Raw genomic sequence first — 15,099 nt, forward strand, 5'->3', positions numbered from 1 at the left:
CTAACATAGTTTCAAGGTAGAAGTTAGCTTTTGTATTCTTGCCTTACCGACCAAGTAATGGCCAAAGGCTACTATTACTCTATATTGCTTTTGAAAAATTACACTTTTAAACAACTTTGGTAATATATTGATGGAGAAAAGTTCTTTGTGGGGGAGTGTATAACCCCCGCCTTGACACAGTGGGGGTGAAATGATCGCCCCGCCCACAAGGTGCTTATGCAAAATCTCTAATTGGCCGCCATGCGCACATGGCTCCTACACTCCCCCACAAGAATGCTCCCCCTATATTAATTCATGTAAGAGAGAAAGAATAATTCCCATGGCCATAACTTTTTTTTTTTTTAATGAAAGTGTAATCACACAAACCACACACCAATCCCAAAAGGTTAACCGATTTTTAAGACCATAGAATGACAGATATACACAACACACACCACACTCATACACTCGATGTGGGATTAAACCCACACATCCCCTTCTTTTTTTTCTTTTTTCCTTTGATGAAAGTATAACCGCACATGATAGTTCTTGCCTCAGAGTCCTAGGAGTTGAGCCACTTTAATCACCTGTGCATCATCAGACAATGCTTTTAAAGTGTCTGCTCCTTGCTTGATAGCTCTTGCCTCGCCCTCTTGAGTTGACTGGGTAAACCCATGATTCATGTATTGGTCATATATCAAATTGAGGTTCTAATTCAATCATATGGGCCATTTTGAGTGGCACATCATCTTCTTGATTCAAAATTGTTCAAAGTTTATGATTTTTCATTTTTTTTTTAAATCTTTGACACTTGGCATAGTTAGATTAGATTCAAATTTTGCACATTAGAGTGAGGGAGTGTGTTTTAAGAGGAGCAAAAGTAGAAACAAAAAAAACAGATAAGAAGTTCTCCAATCATTAAGAATTAAGGCCCACCTACTGACCTACATAATCATGTATTACATAGGATCTACAAATTTTCATTTGTTCCCCCAAATCATATCTCCCTTCATTTCACTAAGAAGGGTCATCATTAATTCTAATTTTTCGATTCTCTTCAAACCTTTGCTTTATTTCTTTTAATAATTGATAAGAATATAAAATTCTGTTCTTAGCACATGGCAAAACCATTATAGCAAAAATACTATTTCCTAGCACATGGTATTATTAGTTAGTGCCAAACTTTGTGGGCATGTCTTGGCCATTATCATATATTAATGGGAAATTTACACATATCATCCCTAAGGTTTGATGAAAGGATATTTTCACTTCTAGTTTTGGGAAATTCTGTGTACTCCCCTAAGGTTTACAAATGGTAACAAATAAGCCTATTCCGTTAGTTTATGACTACTACTATTAAAAATTAGACTTGAACTGATGGAATTGTCCTTTTAAGAAGAACCAAAAAAACATAAGAGGTGAATGGACAAAATTACCTTTACAAAGAAAAAGAAAAAACCTGCAACTCATCTTCCCCAATCGAAGGGTTACAAATTTCAAAATCATAAGGGTTTTTCTTTTGTTTCTGTAATTATGGTTAAGAGAAATAAAAGGAGTGGGTTTTTCTTTTGTTTCTTTAATCGATTGGGGAAGATGATTGCAGGTATCCCTATCGGACCGTTTCCGTCTCCGATTCCTTCTCCCGGAACTGTTCTTCCCTTCACTTACCTCCTTCTTCTTCTTCTCCTTTTTTAGTTGAACTCCCATTTCTCATTTTCTTGTTTTGCTACTGCTGTTGCTGCTCTTTTTAGATTATCTATATGCACGGATTCTTGAAACTGCACAGGCATCCCAAGGTATAGTTGCTTCATGCTCGCTTTGCTCAATTTTGTCTATCTTATTTCTTTGTTGGATTTCAGTCTCTTTCATTGGATGATTGGAACTAACCCTAAATACTTCATTCAATTTGAGATGAATCTTATAGAAGGATCTGATTGGAACCCGAAGCACGATGGATCTACTGATTCCGCTACGACCGACGCTGAAAGAAAGTGTATCGTCTTACGCTTATTTATCTATCGAGCAAGTGAGGAAGACCTTGACATTCTGGAATGGCAGGAATGCCCCGTTCAATCAGTCGAAACAGTGAAACTGCCAAGGCAGGAAGTTCAATGCCGGTACCAACAACTCGCCGGTTACAATCACTTTCCCACCTGCTTTGGCCATACCAAGTGGGTGTCGGAGATGGCAATGGCGTTCGGCAACATGACGAAAAAACCCAGATCGAAGAGAAAGCGAGGAAGCCTATTGAAAACAGGTGTTGTTACCAGCAATACTGATGCCAATCTATCTGCCATTGCCGCTGCTGCTACTGTTCCTTCTTTTCCTCTTTTTTCCACTCTTGTCGCCTCAACCCAGTCCATGGCTGTTGCTTGGTATTGACTAGAAACTGCTGAGAACACTCACAGATCTTGGGGTTCCATTGAATAGCGTCTTTCGTTCTTTCTACAGTCTTTTTCCCCTTTTCAAATTAAGATACCAAGTGCTTAGTATCTGTAAGTTCTGATGAGTTTATGAATCCAATCTCTCTGCGTTGTAATTTTAAATTTGGGTTGATAATTTTGATTTATGCCCATTTTTTTGCTTACAGGTATCGATGATACATCTACACTCCAGGGAAAGGGATAGTTGCAACTCATCTTCCCCAATGCAGGTTTTGTTTTTTTGTTTTTGGGTTATTCTTATAAGGGCAATTCTATCAGTTCAAGTCTAATTTTTAACAGTATTAATCATGAACTGACGGAATGGGTTATTTGTTACCATTTGCAAACCTCAGGGGGTACGCGGAATTTTCCAAAATTGGGGGTGAAAATATCCTTTCGTCAAACCTCATGGGTGGTATGTATAAATTTCCCTATATTAATTTAAGGAAGCAGTTTTCTATACGGGAGTGTGGCCTACGCCATCACTCCCATGTGTGTATCTCTCTCCTCCTTAAAATAAGGGGGTCGAGGTGTCTTTTCACATAAAGAGGAGAGAGATAGACTCATTCCCGGACAGAGACCTTTTTCCCATTAATTTATAATCGAACCCAATCATGTTAGTGTTGATCATAAGATGTAACCCAAGATGATAATGAATTGGAATGCTATGGAAATGCTAAGCCTATATACACTAATTTAGAGGATGCGAGTAAGATACTACAACCAAAAAACACACACAAGAAAAGACAAGATTTATAGTGGTTTGTCAGATGCTTACATCCACTGGCTAGTACGAGCTAGGATTTTCATTATGGTATATCTTTTCTCAATTCTACCAAAACCGATATAGTCCCTTTTATAAAAAAAAAAAACCCGTTATAGTCCCATTTACCTATTGTTTCCTGGGCTCACAACCAACTTAGCAGTTTTAATCGGGACAACTACTTACAGCCAAAGGCACAGAGCGAGTTATGGAAAGCTTGTCATGAATGGCAACCATTGGCTCAGAAAGAAGTTATATACTAGGGAGTCGTGGTGTTCGCTACTGTACAGTTTGGGGAAGTTTGTGGTGGCTTGCTGCAAGGTCTCTTGGGGTTGCTCTTCCTTCTCTTTAGAAGTTAAAATTGTTTGTGATGCCGTTACCCTTGCTTGTAGTCTTTGGATTCCCCGCTTATGGGTCCTTTTAGATTGCCTCCTTGTCATCCTGGTGTTTCAGGGTTTTGCTTCGACTATAAATTGGGTTTTGAAAACCAGTGTTGATGATGTTTTGTTACTTTGTAGTTGTTTTTCTGTTATTTCTTTTGTACATGTGTTTTCAGAACTGTGTTAGAGAGGCTCATCTCCCAGATAAAGGAGCCTCTAGATTCTCTTTGTTTCACTTTTGTTGTTCTCAACCATCCCCAATTCTTGTTCATTGTTTCCTCGGCCAAAGCTTCTCTATTGCCGATTTCATCTAACAAATTTTTTAGTTTTTGTCCCCCCCCCCCCCCCAAAAAAAAAAGAGACAACCCATTTACATTTTACAAAACATTACACAAGTTTTTACCAAATTTTGGAACATTATCTATTTTAGAAAAAGGGATGATGTTCTCTACCCGGTAGCGCATCTAGGCGTAAATTGCGCCCAGACACATGGGGCAGGATTTCGATCATTCAAGGGGGTGGGCTGGTCATTTCGTAGGCGCATCCTGCGCCCCCAATGTAGAGAACTTTATCCCTCAAAAAAAGAAACATTTAAAACTAATTCAAATAAAGGTGCATTTCCATGAGTAATCATAAAAAATTCAAAATATTCATTTTATAGAAATCCTAACCATGATCTTGAAAAAGTAGATTTTTCAGCTTTCAAAACTGAAATTTCTGAATTTCAAAAATCTTATACTTCGATTGTAGCCTAAAAACCGTATATAAGTAATCCAATATCTTTTTTAGGGTTATCACATTATTACGAATTTCAAAATTTCTACTTTATGTGCATGATTGCAATTGAGAATTTTTTTTTTCTTGGGTCAACTGAGATGCTTCTACTAAAGGTGTCAATTTAGAACCAAAACCTAAAACCACAACCAGGTTGTTTAATATCAAATTGAATTAAATCGAAAACATTCAATTCAGTTTTTGTTTAAAAATTGAAATTTAATTTGTTTTGGTTTTCCTTTTAGGATAAAAACCTTTTTCGATTTTGGTTTTAAAATTAATATTTAATTTGTTTGTTTGAATTGAATCGAACCGAATGATGCGTAATCTGTATAAACCAAACCCAAATTGAACCCAAACCATACTTGAACCTAAAAGGCCAAAACACAAGTTCTAAGATTTTAGTTTTCACTTTCTCTTTCACCTCCATCTTCGACTATTGATTTTCTTCACTTCTCTTTTGGAGATCTACATTTATGCTCGTTTCCTTTTCTTTGGCTTGCTTTTTCAAGGGCAATACAAGACATTTCCAAATCTTAGACGAGTGGAAGAAGTGAACTAAACAAAATTGAATAAATTTTAAATCGGATTACATATTAGGATAAGTAAAACCAACTTGAACTGGAACCCCAATGTTTTATTTGATTTATTTGCAAAAATTTCCTTTGGGGGAAGAAGTAGCAAGACATAGATATATGTCCCTCTCCTTCCACTGAAAAAAAGTAGGTAATGAGATTAATTCTAAATCCCACATGTTTAGAAAAAGATCTCAAGAAGAAAATTATCCTATTTAACCATTGTAAGTTGCTAACATCAAGAAAATGGAAGAATTAGGAATCTCACGTAACTGCAAGGCCGCTAAAGCTGTAATGAATCCCGTGAATATAATAGGTCCTACGAAAAATATATCAATCTGTCATCTCCAGGGAAAATCAAATATATCTATCAATTTATAATCCTCCTCCATTGGATTAATGGATTGTGAGTTAGAAATGATAACTAATAGCACTACTTTCATTCCACTAAAAAGGGGGAAATGATGAGCAACACCAATGTGTTAATTCCTTCAATCAAAAAAGAAATTTTCTTATTGACATCCCTTGAGATATCAAATAATTTGTGTCTTTATTTTTTTGCCCTTTTACCATCACACTTTTTTTTTCTTCCAATGAGGGTAGATACTATAATTTCTCATGTGTGTTCAAAAAATATGCAAGATAATGACAACTTTCGATAATAACATAATAATAAGTCACCTTAAATTATTTTTGAAAACCATCTTATACCCTAACTTAAAAAACTTTTGAGAATAAGACAAAGGGCAATTAATAGGAGATTTCAAGTTCTAAATACATCTATTTAAAAATAAAAAATAAAAAAACTTTTTTTATTTTATTTTGTTTATACTAATTTTTCATTCCTCCAATTAAAAAGAGAAAGGAGTGTACATTTTAATTTTTTATTTTGTTTCTTCTCAGCTCTCAGGGACTCAATGGAACTGATGAGACTCATGGTTTCATCCTCACTTAAAAGTGAAAAAACAAAAAAAAACATTTACATATTTTACTGTCTTTCTTTTTGGTTTTCATCCCTTCAATTCAAAGGAAAATGAAAAATGTCATTTACATATATTCTTTTGAGCATTCAAGAACTCAACAGAACTGATGGCCTAGTTACATTATCAAATATTTGTCCAACTGCTTCTCCATAAAGATAATGATTCTATAATATTGACAGCTCACCTCACTGATGCCGTAGGCTGACCAATTCAATGTCAAATACCAGAGTTCCTAATGTTGAGCCTTCTCCATTAGCCAGACGTGTAGGATTGAAAATGGTGGTAAACAGCCTTTGTCGGTCAAAAAACTGGAGAGCAAGGCATTAGAAAAAGAACTGAGTATTATGTATAAGGACATGATTCCCTTCTCTAGTTCTCTTTATAGACAAGCTGATTAGAAGAGAATTTTATCAAATAAGTCAGCCCCAAAACAACATTGAATTGTTTAAACTGGATACATTAAATCCCAAAAAAATAATAATCTCATAAGAACAGTAAGAGAATGATTTGAACCCACTCAAACTAAAGCATCTCAAGTTATAAGGACTACAGTTTCGAGGATAGATGACCTAAGGAACAAATACTTTCCACCTTAAAGATGTATAAATTCCTTTCCTTATATAAATATAAACTTGCTTACTGAAACCATGTGCCAACCACGCAAGATTGGAGTACTTGATGATATCAAAAGAGACAGAAAAGGGGCACCTTAAATTGACTTGATGCTACAATGGATGACCCAGCACTGTATATACAGAGTGATTCACAAATGGTAGCTTACTAAATGAGAGAAATTACACTGGATCTGCAACTATTTGCAGTTTCCTTTTGCTGTCTGTGTCAGGGAACACATATTTGGTATCATGTATTTATCCTAAAGATTCATGAGACACAATCAACTTTTGTCCAGGGAAATATGGAGGAACGAAAAGTAAAAAATAAAAGAAGGAAAGAAAGAAGAAAAAAGCCACCTTCGGTGAGACATAAGGTCCCTATATTCTCTTATCTTCTAAAAAAGAGACAAAAAACAAAAACTCCCTACATAAATTTGGCTGGCAAACACGCTGTCTGTACCAAATAGAATATAGAAGAGATCAAAAAATTTCACCATGGAATATCCTTCGGGATCAATAAACCAAAACCACTTGACTTTTCTTTGGGTACAGAGTACAGAAAGGACTCTGTTAAAGGTGCATTTGCTAGTAACTAAGCTGGTCATTCCTGTCATTGATGTGCTTCCATTTCCACTACATAAAATTGGTAGACCAAACACCTTCCTCAAAGGCCACAAAATATATGGGCACTTCTAAAAGAAGTGTCTTCACACAAGCATACATTATCACCTCCATCCACCATATTAACAATTGCTATTTAACATCTTGCCACCATCTAAGACTTACAAAATGGCTAAAGTTCTGTCTAGTGTATCCAACCAAGGGCCATAGTTGTCAAGGCGTCGCCTTGGCGTCCAGGCGCCTTTCTCTCACCTTGACTTTTGGTGTCGCCTTGGTTGCCTAGGCGATGCCTTGTCGCCTTGTTGGTGTCGACTTGGCTTTTAGTCCTTTCCATCGCCTTGGTTAGCCTAAGCACCTTAACAACTATGCCAAGGGCTTTACTTCCATTATGGCATCTACTTCTCTCCATAAGCTGTTTTGTCCTTGTCCACAACTCCGCATCTCCATAGCCATTTTCCAGCCTCATTCATCAACGGTCAACCTAATGCATATTAAGCCCACTCCCCATATTCCCCTTTGTAAGACACACTCCAGCAGTCAAACCCAATCAACAAAATGATTCTCCCTAAAGTTGTTGATAAATTCACATGTCAATTATATCAACTCTTTTGACCAATATACAATGGCACATAGAACAGAAATAGATATATAGTTATTGTAATGGAGATGCGGTGGTACACTTCACTCTTGCAAGTTGCCACATCATGTTGAAAACGAAACCTACCATGATGCAAAAAAGAATGGAAATCGCAAACAACAATCACACAATGAACACAAGGATTTACGTGTTTTGGCAAGATTGCCTACGCCCACGGTGAGATGAGATCTGTTTCACTATCAATGGAAAATAGCGTTACAGCTGCTCGTCCTCACACCTCTCTCAGATTTTCGTTACAGAGAACGAACCCTCGCTACATATATATAGCGAAACCCTATACAAGAATTTGACCTACGGCCTCTTAATGGCCCTTCGGAATCAACCCATAAACCAAGCGACAGAATACAAGACATTGTACCCCCAACACATCATGAATATGTATAGCACTTGACAAAGTATTTCCAGATCCTTCTCACAATTGGGCCTGCTGCTCTGCTAGCTTTTCCATATTGAAAACTCTTCTTCTCAACCCCAACCTGTCAAAAATCCCAGGGTTTTTTCTTTTTTTTTTTTGGTAGGTCAAAAAGGTTTGGATTCTTAGAAGTTTTGATAAGAAACATAAAATCACTTTAAAGTAGAGAATTCACATTGAAATAAACTCTCATGTTGGTCTGCAAAGTAAGACAGTGCCTCCCAGAGAACTGTACATAATATACTGCCAGCCGATCTTCATTCACCTACAATCCTTCATTCCTATGACTCACTATCAACAGAAACTTGGAGTTTCTACCATTATAAATGCCTCCAAAACACTTGAATAAACCTTATCAAAAAGAATCATTGAAATGAAAAACTGTATCCACTTCATCCATTTGAAGGCGAAGCCCTCATAGTGAATTAATCTTATTTTAAATAACCTTCATATAAAAGTTGTAATTTATTTGTAAGGTAAATACATGCAGGCATATTGGTGAGCGCTATATGTATATATTATATTGGTGAGGGGAGGATGTTTCTTGGCATAAGATTGTCTGGTTCAGTTCAAATATTCCTAGACATGGTTTCACTGTTTGGTATGCTCTGACATTATCTCTCCTTACCCAGGTGTTCCTCCTCAAGAGAAATCTATCCATCCCCAATTGTTGTCTATGCTAGAACTCTCAAGAAAATATGGACCACCTCTTCTTTTCTTGTCATTTTTCTAGATCTATTTGAAAAGGGTCCTTGATAAATGTTGACCTCATCAAAGAACTATACTTCCCTTTTAGAGAGAATGGAGGTGGATCTTAAAAACTTTTAGTGGTAAGTCAACCTGTGATTATATTGAGAATCTTGCCTTCAGTGTTGTCATTCATCATGTTTCGTGGGAAAGGAATAAAAGAATATGGGAAGCAATAAACAGATTTGGGAAACCATTACTTTTGAGATCAGAAATAGACTTCTCCCCATGTGTTTTGCAAGCCTAGACACTTTAAGAAATAAGCATCTGGCCACATGTTGGGACTTCCCTCTAATCTCTCCCCCCTCCCCAGCTTCTTGATGTATCATCCTTTTATTGTTGTTTCCCCCCCCCCCCCCGGGATTTTGATGTATATCCTTTGTTTAGTTATTTTTCCCTCCTATCTTTTGATGTATCATCCTTTATTTAGTTGTTTTGCTCTTTTATTTAGCCCCCCCACCCTAGGCTTGCCCTTTTTTGCTTCAGTATTGCACACTGCTCTTTTGCTTTAATTTATTTTCCATTCACCAAAAAAAAAAAAAAAAAAAAAAAAGGATAGATGTTAGGGTGTTGCATGGGAATGAGAATACTTCTTCAAGTCTTACCAAGATCAACATTAATACAGAGATTATAGCTTCGGTTGGTTGATAAAAATCAGTTCTGGTTGAATATCAGGTCATCAGACTTGGTTAGGTGGATAAAAATTAGGGTATTACATGGGAATGAGATGACTTGAGTTCAAGCAATACCAAGATCGACATTAATGCAAAGTTTATAATTTGATTGGTCGACCAACAATCAACTCAGGTTGAATATCAGGTTCGTTGGACTTGGTTAGGCGCTCAATCAGACCCATTTCATCCAAACTGTACTGGTTACTACATTTAGAGAATATTGAGTACAACTGGATAAAATATTGCAGTTAAATGCTTGTTCTTATTTGTTGAAGAATGTCTTTATCCCAACTACTGAATAGAGATCCAATCTAAAGGTTGTGAGGTGGTCTAGAGTTACTAGGAGACAGTCAATTTTTTACGCAGAGTGGAAACACTACCAATTCAAATGTACAGCATAGTTATATAGGCATTGCACTTTTCAGGTTTAAGAGAATGTGAAGAGAGCGGGTGTACCCAGGGTTTGGGTCCTGGATAGAAACTAAACTAGGTTATACTGTTTCTCATCCTTCTCATGATAAAGACTAAAGAATAAGATCAGAAAACACCCCATGGATATAACCCACAAATTAAATATCTAGCTTTGTGTTTGATTTAATTTTATTTCTTCCCGTTTGGTATATCTGTTGAAATAGAGCTGCAAAATTTAGTGTTACTTTTAATCAGCTGATGATTGTAGAGCAGAGGAGTGAAAGATCCATGCAACTACAGGGTGAACCTCTGGTGCGTGCAACTGTTTTTCTCAGTACATTTGCTTCAATAAAACAAGTGTAATGATTTGATTAATCAATCAATAACACTAGAATGAAGAGGAATGAAATCTGGGGCAGAAACAAAAGCAATTAAATCATGGATAACAGAAACATTAATTTATTTGTATTGACACATGGTGCCCCCTGTCATACGAAGCATCATCTATGTAGCCATCAGAGTTGAAATCCAACTCTTGCCCTTTCTCCTCAGGAAATTCTTTTGAGTAATGATATGATATATCCACATCCTGAACCAGAAGTAAGGACCTAAAAGGATAAAGAGAGAAGGCTCTTCATCCCCCTCATGTTATACTGCATCATTACAACAGTTGTCCATTGGTTCCTTATTGTACTCCACACAAAAAAAGAACAAAAGATACAAAAAGCAAATCTTGCCTTAGCATTAATAGAGAATTAAAATCACATAGCCTACAAATGTAATAAATTGTATAGACTAGATTAACCAACCATAGATGCATACAAGTGTAGAATTAAACAACTATTCATATTCAAAGACTACTACATGATTATCTATGTCCTCTAATTTCTTCCCTCGAATGACAAGAGGACATTCTGTTTCTTTCACCATTCTGCAATCGAAATTTGACCTTTTTAATTGACTATATTAAGCTTGACAGATGAATCTAATATAACTCATAAACATTTGTATTACAAGATCGTTATCTTCTTCTATTTATACAATTCAAGAGCTAAAAGAGAGTAAAATAATCAGCAAAATAAATGGAAAAAGACATTTATACATACATTAGGTGGCAAGGGTTCTTGCGATGTGTTCTGGTATCCTTGGGATGGAGGTATGATGACTCTACGGATACCCCCTACTTTCATTGATCTTACAGCTGTTTCAATGCCTGAAATGACCTACATAAAGCATTTCCAAATATCAATGTTAACTAATTTCTTGAACTTACTTTAGATCCAATAAACCCTTGCCAATTCAATTATAAATATCTAAAGATAGGTCGTGAGTGACAAAAGCCTTCTATAAGACCTATGATGAAACATGATCATCACCATTTCAACTCATTTTATAAGTACATCTTTTTCAGTGCTAATGAAAAAATCTACATGTATTCTGAATGTGATAAAGGATATAAAGACACCAGAGAAAACTAAGAAATAAGAGGAAAAAGGGGGGGGGTGATGGGGAAGTAAAATAGAAATGCAATCAAGAAAAGAAAATCCGCTTTCTTTTAGAGAATTTCAAGTCACTGATGCAGTTAAAAACAAGACATGGGTATATCACAAATATATGGTTTCTTGTAGAGTTTCGGTATCAATGAAGTTTGATGAGCTGCTTCAAATGGTGATTCGAAGAAAATTTCCAACTTCTAAGTGGGGGGTGGGGGTGGCAGATGTTATAGTATCTAACCATGTGTGCTTTCACAGATGAGGTACCTGTAATTTCTATAGTATTGTTTATATATATATATATATGGATGGGGGGAAAGAAGCATTCTTATAAATTTATAAATTTGACATATAAATTTGAGATAGTGTCTTTTACAGCTAACTCTCAGAAGATTGGGCACCTCTTGTAGGGTCAGGCGGCCTATGCCATTTCCTTCAAGGAAAGTTTTGGCACAACGAGGCACACCATTATTAATATTTTGCCCCACCTTCCACCCTAAGGCCTTTTTCGTGAGTGGCAGCTATCACAAGTATACGGTATACCATAACAAAGCATAAACAATGTTATCAACAAAGAAAATCACAACTTATCTTCTGAACTTACTCTGCCAGATCCAAGTATGAACACAAATGGAATTGGTTCACCCATTTCATCTTTGTGACCATAAGTTGAATCAAAGAGCCATCCTTGTTTCGCTGCTAACCTTCCATAGTAATGGACTGCAACCTTTACAAACAAATTTCAAATGAAGGCCTGCTAACTCATTTCAACCAAACAAAACAACCATTTGGTATTCTGCAAGATACTACCTCTGTTCTATGTAAACTTGTTAAAAGTTAAAACGACACATGTCATATATGTTAATCCAAAATCAATTTTCATTTACGTTGAAAATGAAATACTACATTTAAGTATTATAGAGATAAATTCACCAATTTAAAACCTTTCTGCATCTTTTTATAAGCAATGAATATAGATCACTACATTTAAGGACCCCACTCCAAGAAGGTCACACCAACTTTTCAGAACAGATTAATTATATGGTGAAGTTGATCTTTCAAGTTGTCCTGATTAGGAACAAGGCCCTTTAGGTCTTTCACATGGGTGTCTTTCCAACATAGAAGTAAATGAATCTCAAGGTAAGAAATTTTTTCTTGCCACCATTTTTTGATGTCCCTTTGCTTCTTATTGAAATAATCAAGCTTTGGAGTTCTTTCAAGGCCAAATGTATTGTGTTATGATGCTGCAGGTTTCAAGTGGGTGTTTAATGCAATATGGAGATCTAAGATCACCAACCAGACAATCTAGATCATATAGGTCCAACTGGTGATAGTCAATATTTATTATCACAGTTTGTGATAGTCAATACTTATCATCACAATTTGTTATAATTATATTTCGTAATTGAGTCGAGCACAGTATTTAACTATTTTGAAGAATTATTTTCCTCAAAAGATATGTCCAAGAGGAACTTCTCATTCTCCAAACCTATCAAACCCAATAGGACAGTTAAATCAAACATGAGTGTAGTTGATAGACCTTTAACCTTCACTACTGCACCTGAGAGAAAGCATCTAATATGCTTTCAAAACCCTTGCATCTAGATATATGAAGCAGTAATTATAAATCATGAGAAAGACAAGAGAAAACCAATTGAAGTTCTTCAAAAAAAATGAAATTCTGCCAAAATATCCAATGGGGCTGAGGAGATACCTGATCTCCATTGACGGGAACTTCCCCATCACCTACTCGAAGGTCCAGAACCTTCACTCCACCAGAACCTTCGACCTCTGAAAACTCAGGAGTGGCAGCTTTGGATGAAGAATTAGAGACGAAAAATAGTGTAAATGTAGAGGAGAGAGCAGAAAGAGATAAAGCTCTTCTCGTCGTTGTTGACGATGAAGAAGAAGAAGAGGAGGAAGAGATTGTTGCAAAGATGTTTGATGGGGTTTTAGGAATCAAAACCGTTAGATGTTCGAGAAGAGGGAGAGACATGGAGCAGCAGCACCACTGCAACTTCATCTCTCTTCTAAAAAAGAAGATAAAGTGAACACTGAATTACAGAGAAAATATTTAAAAAACAGAAAGCGCCGTCTGTGGGAATCGAACCCACGACCACGTGGTTAAAAGCCACGCGCTCTACCAGCTGAGCTAAGACGGCTTAGATGTTATGGTGGTGTTTGATTACATTGTAATTATAAAGTAAAACTTCTTCTATCGTATACTGACAACTGAGTACACCTATGCATAAAGACGTGTTTGGTTCACCAAACCAAGTGATGGCCTATCAGTGGAAACATGAATCTTAATTTTAAAATCTATTTTGTTTAAAATAATTCAGCTTCGATTCGAATTCAACATCACCGCATGACTCACCATTACTAAATAATTTTGGATCCATCTGGGTGTCACTATTCTAGGTGAACATAAAACCTTTGGAGAAACATTTAGTAGGAATCAAAAGCAATTGAACCCAAATACGAACATACTCAATCCCCGAATGTTCACCTTGGTGAGGTGTTGATCACCCAATCCTTGTCCTCACAGTTGGAAAACTCCACCAATAATAATCGTAGACACCGCCCCAGTGGGAAACCATTGGATTTGAATGAACTCGTTCAACAATGAAGAAGACGTCTCAGGCCACCCCACACCAAAACCATACACCGTAAACGAACTTCCTATGAGATACATGGATTGGTTCCAACCGGGACTCTTAGGAGAGAGTCCATCGAAGGGTATGGTTCTCAAAAATTGATAAAGAGCCGCCATCTAGATAATGTCTAGAGCCCATAAAAAACCATTGACTCTACTTCGAATTGATCCAATCAAGGATTGGGTTCATATTAGATTGTAGTTCAAGGAAGGTGTCAGGCATCTTGATCCCGCATCAATCCAGATGTGCTACATGGTTAGTATATTGAAAATAAATAGATAATATGCAATATAATTAGCAAAAAAACAATACCTAGACTAAGGTTAGAATATTTTGAAAATCATGAAAATACTACTATATATACATGGCAAATAGCCCTATAAAACATGGGAATTATTCTTAAAACACATGTTGAATATGCAAGACATGATAAGCAGAGAAATAATATAACATGAACAAGAATAAATCCTAGAAAATCCATGCACATGTGAAAAGACAAAAATACCCCTAGGCATACTAGGAAAAGAAAACGCAAAAAAAAAAGGGAGAGGGTGGAAACAACCCTACATTGAAAATCAGTGATGAAAACTATAAAAACACAATCAATGACTAAACATCAGTCAAAAAACCATGAACATATTGGAAAAACGAATCAAATGATGAAAAAACGACGGTTTAAAAACGAAGAACATATGACAAAAAACTTGATGAACAGTCAAAGAAATTAAAGGAAAAATAGCAAAAGGCATTGGAAAAATCTCAAAAAATCATGAGTGAAAAATAAGACCTAGATCTAAACAGTGACAAAAAGATCTAAGGAAAACTACAGGGACATACCCTAAGAACATGGCACATCTTTCTTTGTCCTGTTGGGGTAGCAACACTACACCCTCGGTAAATAGAAGATATCTAACTCTATAATCGATGAAGTCGAG

General features: G+C 36.2%; 1 protein-coding gene and 1 non-coding gene across 2 annotated transcripts; both read right to left on the bottom strand.

Moving 5' to 3' along the window:
• Window positions 1-5,850: 5,850 nt before the first annotated feature.
• LOC122650055 (peptidyl-prolyl cis-trans isomerase FKBP17-1, chloroplastic) lies at window positions 5,851-13,525 on the bottom strand. Its single transcript, XM_043843352.1, has 4 exons — window positions 13,222-13,525; window positions 12,112-12,234; window positions 11,121-11,237; window positions 5,851-6,185 (listed from the first exon to the last, which is right to left on the bottom strand). The coding sequence occupies exons 1-4, from the start codon at window positions 13,501-13,503 to the stop codon at window positions 6,063-6,065; spliced, it is 645 nt and encodes a 214-aa protein (XP_043699287.1). The 5' UTR covers window positions 13,504-13,525; the 3' UTR covers window positions 5,851-6,062.
• Window positions 13,526-13,596: 71 nt separating this feature from the next.
• Window positions 13,597-13,669, bottom strand: TRNAK-UUU. Its single transcript has one exon. It is a non-coding gene; the product is annotated as a tRNA-Lys (tRNA).
• Between the last annotated feature and the right edge of the window lie 1,430 nt (window positions 13,670-15,099).

The sequence above is a fragment of the Telopea speciosissima genome, chromosome 2, assembly GCF_018873765.1.
Source record: "Telopea speciosissima isolate NSW1024214 ecotype Mountain lineage chromosome 2, Tspe_v1, whole genome shotgun sequence".
NCBI classification, from domain to species: Eukaryota; Viridiplantae; Streptophyta; class Magnoliopsida; order Proteales; family Proteaceae; genus Telopea; species Telopea speciosissima.